At 41.3% G+C, this 10829-nt stretch overlaps 1 protein-coding gene across 4 annotated transcripts in view; it reads right to left on the bottom strand.

Annotated features, from left to right (window-relative positions):
* Nucleotides 1-1431: 1431 nt before the first annotated feature.
* The window catches only part of HTR1F (5-hydroxytryptamine receptor 1F), a 103755-nt gene continuing 94357 nt past the window's right edge, over nt 1432-10829 (bottom strand). For all 4 annotated transcript variants that reach the window (XM_021541329.3, XM_021541340.3, XM_021541312.3 and 1 more), the window contains one exon: nt 1432-5442. In XM_021541329.3, the coding sequence (XP_021397004.1) occupies nt 4301-5404 (1104 nt within the window). In that variant the 5' untranslated portion in view covers nt 5405-5442 and the 3' untranslated portion in view covers nt 1432-4300. The remainder of the gene's footprint in view (nt 5443-10829) is intronic.

Genomic DNA, 10829 nt, shown 5'->3' with positions numbered 1-10829 from the left:
TATTTTTTGGATTTACTTTATGATGGCTAGAAACACTAAATCATAAAACCATTTATGATTTTCTTAGAGGTTTAACTTTCCTGGTTGAGAAGTAAAGTAAGAAATTTGATCCTGGTTCTCCAGAAGACAATGAAAGATCTGGAAAAAAAAAAATTTAATTAATTTTAGGATTTCACAGGGGAGGAGATATTGGTATCTTGCTAGTAATTTTTAGCAGTTCTGCTATTGGTAGTACTGTCTGTGTAGTAGGACCGACACAAGTGTTAAGGTTCTTCTTAATCTTTACAGGGCTGCTACAAGGGTTTCCTCTCACTTTCTTGCAGGATTTACTCCTTGCTGTGCAGAGTTATAAAGAACCCTTTTTGGTTTTATTTTTTTTTTTTTTTGTTTTGTTTTGTTTTGTTTGCAGCAGCAGCTACAGCAGTGATTTTCTGTTTCTCTTCTGCGAGGGGAATCTGACATGCAAAGGTTGAGTAGTAATGTGTAGTTGCCTAGAAATAATGTGCTGAGTTTGTAACTACTGGAGAAAATAATTTGGTGTGGAGCTATTTCTGTGCACCTCCCCAGCACGGAGAACAATCAGGCGCCAGCTGAATACAGCGACTGCCAAAAGCACATTTGGATGAGGTGGGTGTTTCTGGGTGGTACAGTCATGTGTTAACAAGTGTGACTGCATCACTAAAACAAATGTGTTTTTGAGTCCCCAAGCTCTTTGTAGGGGCATGCCATCCTCAGGAGGAAAGGACACCAATAAAGCATCTGGCAGGGAGGAAAGGCAAAGAAATGAGTACAGCACAATGAGGTGTATCTAACTGCTTGTTGCTTGTAAAAACCATCCACCTGAGCTGGATATCGTGTTCATGGCTACTTCAGGAACAATTCTCTGTGAAAGATGAAGTGGGACTGGGTCAGCTGTTGCAAATCCAGTCCTCTGGGTGTTGGAAGAAATCTAAACTGATGGGTGGGCAGCAAACAGCAATGGGGAGGGCAGTTGCAGCAGGGATAGGAACCCAGGAAGCTTTGTGCAAACTCTGGAGGACATGTAAACCCTTTCCCTGAAATATACACACAGACTCTTCTGACGAAGGTGGGAAACCAGACACTTTTTTTTTTCTCTTTGCTGAGACTGAACTCTCACAGGGCACAGAGCTACTTGCAAAAAATCGTAGCTTCAGTGCATAAAATAGTACTCCTTGAGCCTGGTGCTAAGGTCCAGTGTACTTCATGGGGAGGGAAAGCAGAATCATGCAGACATCTTAATGTCTATCCATTTTGAAAGGGGAATTCTTGTTTTTTTTTTTCCTGGATGCATCACATGCATGGGTAAATGCTAGAGATGAAATGATACTGTGTGGTGCTGTGTGGGGAAGTGTTTGGCACAGTAGGTTCTGTAAGGGAACGAGTGATGAGTCGCAGTCAGACACCAAGAAATGATGGTCCACAAGCCGCAAGTGCTTTTAATGGAATAACTTCCCACTTGTTCGATCAGATTTCTTGTAGTTGCCTCTCCCACCTCTGTGTTGAAGGGTGAGCAGATACAGCTCGGTGAAAACGATACAAAAGAAACCACCCTGCATCTTGAGAAATGTTTAGCAGCTTAATTAGTTTCAGAGTATAATACTGTTAACAGTGCATAAATGACAGCTATTTTCTGTTTATCTACATATGGTTCCTTCTTTGATCTTCACTCATTATTATTTAAATGAGTATTTTAAGTATCTTTTCTCCTGAAAAGCAGCCCCTATTTTTCCTTCCAATTTGATTTTACAAGATATTGTCAAACATCTTACAAGTAAGAGGATAAACAATATAGTCTGTACTCCAGCAGCCATAAAGGGAGAGGTGGGGGGAGAGGAATGGATTCCACCAAGACACCCAGGTTTATGACTCAGGAAATGTGGGAAACAGAGGTCTTCAAGAGTGAACGATTTTGTGGGGTTTTCTGTACTGCCTCCTACTAATCTGCTAATCCTTTTGGAAAGCTAAAATTCATGTCTCTTTCTGGAGACAGCAGAGCACAGCTGATGCTGAGAGCAATTTTTTCTCTCTGCATAATGCAGGCAGTGCTGAGGTCATGGGGGCTGCAGAGGCTGTGCTCTGACTGCAATGGTAATAAAGTGTGCTGGCTTGCACTGAGCATGAGCCAATTCCGCTCTGTCGCATCCCAGTATCTTCAAAATTTAGCTGTGCCACTGCTGTGCTGAGCTCCATGGTATGACAAGTGAGCTTTCCATTAGATTTCTGGCTGTGTTAAAATCAACAACCAAGCAAATGCACTGTTTCTGCTAATTCTGAATTGCATTTCATTTGGACCTTGATGTGAAAGCAGAATACAGTAAGTTGCAAGTAACAGAAACAAATTAATCCAGTATCTCAAGTTTTAAACCTCGTCATCTTGCAGGAAACCCTTTTGACAGCTGTTGTGTTAACTGGTAGCCAGTGGGGAAAATACAAAAATTATTACAAACTCCAGAGTTTGTAATACAGAGGAGGGAGAGGGGGAGAGACAAATGACAGTGTTGACTTTTTTTCTGTGTTTTTCTTTTTTTGTCTAATACAAACCACTGAAAGTCTCTTGGAAGAACAATTGCAAGGGCCAGTGACACCTTTCCCCAGCTAAAGGTGACCATGGTGCTGTCCTTTCTCAGTTCCTTTGTGGTGTCCCTAGGCTGGTGGCCCAGGTGCCAAACTGGAGAACCTTTGCAGGAGGTTGCTGCTGTGGGGTTTGTAATCCCTGTAAGTAGCCTCAAGTACCTGTTCCTGTGAAGCAGCACTGAATGTCTGACAAAGAATTTGGATCTGGGCTCTTAGTGACACAGCCTGAATCTGTTCGTCCTGAAAAGTGCAAAGCCTGGGCTTTGGTGTGGCTCTTAACAACTTAATGGCTTGGCATCTAGAATGTGTCAGTCAGGATTGGCCAAGCTGCCATCTTTCAGGCCTTGCGAGGGATTTGTTCATAGAGGACGTCTTTGACTAAATAAGTTAGGGTGGGCTGTAGTTCCTGTAATGCCTTTTTAACTCTTCTGGGAATGGGGATATGCATGGGTGCTCTGGGGACAGGAGGGGTTTAGAGGTGAGCTTCTCAGTGAGTACTCCACAGGATCCCCTGCCTAGGTGTGCAGTGCGTACTGAGGTCAATCCCTCTTCCTCTGCTGCAGAAGGTGCTGCACAGCCTTTTCCAGAGACCCACACTGCCAGCACTTTTGTGCTTTCTCACTTGCTTGGAAAGGGAGCACAGCCCTGGTGCATGGGGCAGTTGAGAAAAGGTTCAGGGCCATCAGGCTTCTGAGGATGGAGGGCTGAACTTGCTGAGCTGGGGCTGTAAGCTCCAGTTCTTCAAACCTCACTCAGCCACCCTCTGTCAGAAGTGGTCAGCCCTGGTATGAGCTGTGGCTGGTTTGGTGCTGCAGGTCACAGGCTCTGTGCCTGGCCAGGTGTGAGGACATGGAGAAAGGAGTGCCTCCTTGTTTCCTGCTTCTCTCCCTTCTAATATCTCCACAAGGAGAACCATCTGCTCTTTAAGAGCCTTCCCTTTCCCACAGAAGTGGTATCTCCAAGCACCAGGCACTCCGTTTACCCAGCTCACTGGAGGTGCCCCAGATTGTTGGCGGTTTCCCTTGGGCTTATGCTCACATCTGCTGTGGGTGTGCCATGGCAGAGGGCTCCCAACACTGGCTTGCTATAAAACTGGTAACTCATGAAAGCCCTGTGCCTGCTGCTGGAGTGCTGTGTAACACAGGGAAGTTCACCTATGGGACAAGGCAGGGCTGCAGCTCACTGGCTTAGGATGATTGTAGATATATTTAAAGCTACTACCCTTGACTGAGAATGGCTTGGCTCTATGCTGCAGGCCTGTGCCCGATTGTTAAAATCATGTTGTCATTCTATGATGTATTTTCTATCTTGTATCAGTAGGGTTTAAAATGTGTAAGTTGTTTTACTTAACATTTCATTGATGACTGAGGGTTACTTTTAAAAAAGTTTTGTTTCCTCCTCTATTTCAAGTGCATATTTCCTTCATTTTTAAGGTAATACCTTATGCTTCAAGCTAGGCAGCTGTGCAAATCCCAGCTGGATCACAGCTACCCCTTTTTCTAGAGCAAAACCAATCCCAGATGATCCATCTCTTTAAAACTTGGGCAATTAATGCTCCAAATATTACCTATACAAAAGAAGTCATTATAATGTAAATGCGGAGTCCTGGTGCTTTGCCTTAAATACAACAAATGCCATCTCAGTTATAGAAATTTATACAGGTTAAAAAATAATGACTGTGTTCTCCTCATATGAACAAAAGCTCTTAAAGGTATTGCCCGCACCGTACAAGCTTCTGGAAGGCTTTCTTGAAATCTTCATTAAAGATTGTGTAGATTAAAGGGTTAATAAGGGAGTTTATATATCCCAGCCATGCTAGGAAATTAGACATGTCTTCTGAGATGTGACATGTTTCACAGGTGTTAACAACTACTTCTTTTACAAAAAATGGGAGCCAGCAGATCACAAATGCCCCCAAGATCAAACCCAGCGTTGTTGCTGCCTTTCGCTCTCTCGTGCTGGAGATTCTCTGTTTTTTCCAGGACTTCTCGTGCTTGGATTCAGACCTGGGACTTCGTAGGGTGATGTTGATTTTATCAGAGCTCACCAGGGGATCTGAGGTTTTCTCTGTTGTGCTGGGCATTGAAGCTGATTTGGTGCTTCTTTCACCTGCGTCCAAAAGGACTTGTCCATTCACCCCCTCCTCCCTCACTATCCGGCTGACGCTTCTCCTGTGAAATGTCTTTGCTGCTTTGTAGATCTTGTAGTAAAGGATCAGGATCAAGGCCAGTGGGATGTAGAAGGCGCCAAATGTGGAGTAAATGGTGAAAACTATGTGGTCATGTTTGATGATGCATTCATCCTCCCTGCTGGTTGTCTGGTGCCTCCAAAACAAAGGTGGCATGGAGATAAAAATGGATATGATCCAAACAACTGCTATCATGATGCCAGCGTGCTTTGGTGTCCTTTTCCGGGCATATTCCACAGCATCTGTGATCGCTCTGTACCGGTCCAAAGCAATGGCAGAGAGGTGCAAGATGGAACAAGTGCAGCATGTGATGTCCACGCTCAGCCAAATGTCACACACCACCTGCCCCATGATCCAGGTCTCCTTTACGATGTAGACAATGCTGAAGGGCATCACCAGGACTGCCACAAGGAAGTCAGTCACTGCAAGAGAGCAGATTAGATAGTTGGCGGGGTGGTGGAGCTTTCTTGTCACAATTATTGCAGTCATCACGAGAGAATTGATGGCCGTTGTCATTAGAGCAAGCACAGACAGGGTAATGGAAATGAGAATCTTGGATGTTGCCCATTTGAAAGGTTCTTCTGATGTACTGTTTTGTTCAGTTGAGTTTATTAAATCCATGTTCCCTTTTAAAGATGATCTTTACCCGTAGCAGTTACCTGTTGGAAAAGTAAAAACATTCAGATGTTGCACCCTTGATTTTTGTCATGCTAAAAGACTGTGGGCCCTAAGCTTACAAGAAGTTCAGACTTATGATTGGAAATTATGCTGGCTCCAAATTCTAGCCTTGTTCCTTGAGTAGCTAAAAATACTTATTTGCCCTCTAGCTAGAAGCACTTTATTATGAATGCTTTGTAGAGGAGTCCTGAAACTGGTTTAATGCAACCAACCTCATCCTAAAGTAAGCCTTATTACTACTTTTAGGCTTGTGCTGTCTGCTCCACTAAGCAATGTAATGACTGTTGAAAACATTAATCCAGCAGGCATAATGCTTATTTTCCCCATATAAACTCATTTTCCCCATCAATAAGTGACTCATTCCTCGTGTATCAGCTAAACATGGGATTTCTTAACTGGGACATAGTTTTGAAGAGAAAATAAAAATGTGAAACATGCCCTAGAGTGACACCATACGAACAGGAGAAGAAAAAAATTGTGTGATGTGTTATTTTACGTCTTCCTCTTACACATCTCTAAAATGAAACAGCTTAATATGTTTTAAAGCTTCAAATGTTTCACTTATTGTCTAATTGAAGTATTATATGTACATTAAAGTCCTGAGAACATATTTAATTTTCCTCAAGTTTTACTGTTCTGTGGTTTCTGCCAAAGAAAACTGCAGAAAACTTGGATGCTACTTGACTCTCTGCTAATGGCTCTCTCTATGGAAATAGCCTAACTCTTCCCATGGTTCTGCAGGAAGGAAAATGCAGAGAAATACTAATGAAATAAGTTCTTGGTTGTGTTCTGGGGATACATTCTTACCAAGAAGAGTTTCTGAGTACCCTGCAGAGTGCAGCTGAATTGGAGTTTCCAGCTTTTATTGTGAATGACAAGCTCTGCTCTAAAGAGGATCAGGTTTCATCCTCTAGTGAGTGTTGACCTGCAATTTCTTGTGTAAGATCTACTTGATGAACACCTAAGTGGAGTTATCTCTCTCAGATTTTTGAGTGTAGTGAGTGAGTTGCACTTGTGTTATATTGGATGCCACATGTAGGGAAATACGTGAAATTGGTGAATAATTTTTCTTTCAGAAATTTGGTTTCATTAACATAACTAAAGCTTTCTGATATTATGCTGGAGTGGCTGAAAAATAATCTCGTTTACAGTTTATAACCTTGGACCCAACTCACTCACTTGGTTTGATATTTTAACCCAGACAGTGCTTAATATGATACTGTCTGCTCAGAAATGTTTTTAGCACTGGTTGGCCAACATTTAATTGAATAGAAATATAAGGAAATGAAATATATTTTATATGGTGATATGCTGAGCAGGTACTTGTTCTGTACATGAGCTGATTGCAACATGTGTGTGCTTTCTCTGTTCCTTTCTCTGAACTTGAAATATACATCACACATGTAAAAATAGATCTTTCATCATGTCAGCATCACCTTAAAACTTTCTGAATCCACACTAATTTCTGTTTTGCAGATTTTTGTCTATACCTACTTGCCTTCTAGGGAAAGAACAGACACATGTGCTACTATTTGGTGAATGTTCAACCTCTGCTAAATAAATCTTCCTTTTCAAGCTTGTGCATATACATAGGGGAAAATGTTCATTGGGAAAAAATGAAGATATCTGTTGATATTTAGCAGTTGATCATACTTTAAAACAGTTTCTCATTATGGTTAATCACCTTATAAATGTCTAACTCTTTGGATATTAGTCCTTAATTGCAAGCAAGGAAAAAGCAATTTAGAACAAATGAAAGCTGATTAATCATTTTTGAAAGATTCTTCAGTTTGAAACTGTGGAGTAGGGAAGATAGTATAGGTAGATTTGTAAAAGTGGCATGTAGGAATAAGTAGTTCCCTTAGTGCTGCTGTGATTTGGAGGCTCTTTATGAGAAGCACAGTGGCAGAAAAGTGCACATTTCTGTGCAGTGATTACGCCTCTCTGTGTGGAGGCAGAGCCAGGCAGAGGGCTGTGCTGCTTAGGACTGCCAGTCACAAAATTTGGTGGCTTTCCTTGTTGAGTGAGGTGGGGATCCTTTTCTAACTGGTGCAGCTTTACTGGGTGATCATTAACTAAAAAGATTGTTTTATAAATATGTGGAGTTGAAGCATTGGCAGTGTTTAATGACTGCTGCTTCTTTCTCTTTTGATAATGGCCAGAGTGACCTAATTCTGGATTTTTTCTTAAGTGGAACTCAGTTCAGTCAGTTGCTATGGCTGGCTTCTGTCCTCAGCAAGCAACCAACCCACTTTTAGAAGTATGAAGTATGATCCTGTAGACAGTGCACTGGATTAGAATGTAGGAGAGCTGGCCTCTGCCCCTCTGCTTTAGCCTTTCCTTGTCAATTTTTGAGCAAATTCATTATAGTGCTTCCACTAATTCACTGAAAAACAAGAGGAATTCCCTGGAACCTTAGTTTGTTTATTTTTATTGCTTTCTCTTAGTAGCATGATTTATCTCTTGTGGAATGGGATTAGCAGCGACTATTTTAAGCATGCAGCTATTTTCAGAATTACTACAGTCCAGATGTTTATAAGGCTACTTTTGTGAAGTTGGCAGCTCAGTGCCCCTCTTGTAGAATCTTTCAGCTTATCACTTATCAGTGATAAGCTCAAATTCCATGGCACCTGCTCTTGCTGCAGATGGAAGTGTTGTTTTTTATTATTATTACTATTTCAATACTCAGCTGTTGTTGGAAAACTCTGGAAAGACTTGAAATTTTGATTGCATTACATTGTCCTGAATTCAAGACTTGTACTTTATTAATTATTTATTATTATTTATGATTGTTGAACAAGAGCACTGTAAACAAAGGAAGCTGCTGTTCACCTAAGATAGCATGCCTCTTATCTTGGACACAAGAATATTATTATTAAGGAGGAATTAGCCACTTCTACATATCTTTTCTCCTTCCCTTCCAGATCTGGCATATTAAGGTGACCTGAATGTAAACACGCACATATATCATCTTACTGATCATGTCTAGAAGGCAGGGGTAAAAATGTTTGTGCAGCTTTATCACAAAGTAAGCATTGAGTTTGTATAGTGGCCACTCAAGAAAAATGGATGTTTCTGGTGTTTCAGCTTTTCCTGGGCATGTGTGTGTATTATTAAGCCCATAACCCATCATTTGTGACGAAGATTTACAAAATAACAATGTAATTGCTCTTGTTCAACAGCCTTAGTGTGCCTTTCCAGGTTTGGAAAACAGTACTACTCTGCCCTTGAAAACATAAAAAATAATTAAAAATCCCTAATGCTGGAGAAACATTACTGGGAACACCTTTGGGAAAGGCATCATCAGTCTGCTGTTTGGGGTTCTGAATGTAGATTGAACTGCTAGAAATGTACAGCTCTTGATTTTTGGGGCTGTTTTTTTATTTCTTTTCTTTTTTTTTTTTTTTTTTTTAATATTGCTTTAAGCATTGGTAGGGAGAAAACTTGCTGATTAGTGTTTAAGTACTGCTTTTTGAATACAGGTTTTCTGAGGGTACTGGGAGGGGTGGGAGAAGGTGTTTGCTTTTTTTCCATGTAGGTTCATTAGCAAAATATGTCTTAATTAAAAAACAGTAACCGTAATTAGACAGCAAAGTAAGCCAGGGATTGTATTGAGAGCATTTAAACTGCTACAGGCAGCAGTAGCAACCTTTGTGCTTTAAGTAAACACAAAGTTGTGCCAGGGTAGAGAAAGCTCCTACTTTTCTACCTTCCACCAGACTTAGCTGTCTTTGAAATGAAACACTTCACTTGCCAGCAGGTGTCCCTTGCTCTGTTGGCCACTCTGACCTGCAAGCCAATTGGATCTAAATTTTTTTATGATGCTTTAAAAAATTGTACAAATACCTCCTAATGTGACTTCCTAATGTGTTTAGATATTGATCGGTGATGTACTAATGACAATTAGCTTCATCCATCATATTAAGTGTGAGTAGAGGGAAATATTGTTGCTTTGGATTAAAAAAATCCATTTAAGAAAGCTGAGCTTGTACTTGGATCTGATAGGGGATGTGTACTTGGAGCTTGATCTCCCAGGTCCCGACAGAGGAGGAAGGGTAGAAGGACACTTTCACCTGATTCTTGGTGTTCTTAAATTCTTTCTTGCCAATAACTGTTCCTAAGGCTCCTAAAGTCACAGTGCCCTGGGAGAAGGCAGGGAAGGTTTGTAAGGGAAGTTCCTTGCCAGCTGAAGGCTGCTGCAGCAAGCCTGCCTTTCCTGAAATGCAAAGTAGATGTCTGTCAGCAGATTGAAGTGCGAAGCAGAAATTACAAGGTTGCCAACTCTCCTTACCCAGTCTGCATTTCTTCATGCTTAAAACCTTGTTTTTTTTCTTTTTTCCCCCATATCTGCAATTTAACTCAGAGGTAGAGTTATTTCCAGTTCGTAATCTGTCAGCAAATATTTGTATATGCATGCTAAATTAATGCTTAAGATTCCCTGTCTGGGTGGTGTTATCTAGTCCATGGGACTGAGCACAGTTTTGACCTGAAATGTATTGGCACCTGGAGGAATATCTCAACAGTTGTTTAGTTTTTGCTGTATGACTCTCCACAAACTGGAGTTATTTATAATTTCCACTTGTAAAAGGTCACAACAGACCTAGAAACACAGAGAACAAATAACTGCAAAATTACAGGCAAATCAATTGAACTAATATCAACTAAAGATAATGTAGAATTCTGTCTCCCAAGCACGCCTCAGCAGAAACATGGGCAAATAAATAGTCTTTGCAGCATGCTCTGAATACCAATATAACACAGGAAGGAAACATCTGAGTCCTGGAGAATAGGTATCTCCATGTCTGAGCACAGGCACTCTGATTTTTTACAGAATGGCAAAGTCCCTTTCTCAGCCTTGAACCTGTATTTGGTGCTTTTTTCAGCTGTGTAACAGTCTTAAAAGTCCTTCTGTTGGCAAAATGATGTGGTGCAGTATGCTTTGTGCCAGGCACAACAAGGATTATGGTGGATTTAAATTTTATGGATGTCTCTTTAAATTCGTTCAGCCAGCAGAAATAATCCCAAATGGCTAAAATGACAAAGTCTGATAGATTTAGCCCTGAAAATTACCACCCCAAATGTCTGCTCTGTCATGTTTCTGCTCCTGGAGCAAAACCAACAGAGGTAGGTAGTGTTTCCACTGAAGCAGCTGAAATGCAAAGTCTGAAGCCTTCTCGAGCTGCCAGGGAAGGGGAATTTGCCCTCTTCCACTGGGTGCTGACAGGAGAGATGCAAGCACCAACTCCAGCAGGACAGGAATGAAGACAGTGCTCTCTGGTAACAGGGAAGCACTGGAATAGCTCTGTCCTCCTTCATGTTTGCTACTGTGATTCCTCTGCCAGGTTCTCTGCTTGTGTGTCTAGGTTTG

This window comes from Lonchura striata, chromosome 2 (assembly GCF_046129695.1).
Source record: "Lonchura striata isolate bLonStr1 chromosome 2, bLonStr1.mat, whole genome shotgun sequence".
Taxonomy (NCBI): domain Eukaryota; kingdom Metazoa; phylum Chordata; class Aves; order Passeriformes; family Estrildidae; genus Lonchura; species Lonchura striata.
The sequence above is the reverse complement of the archived record's forward strand: the minus strand, read 5'-3'. Positions and strand labels throughout refer to the sequence as shown.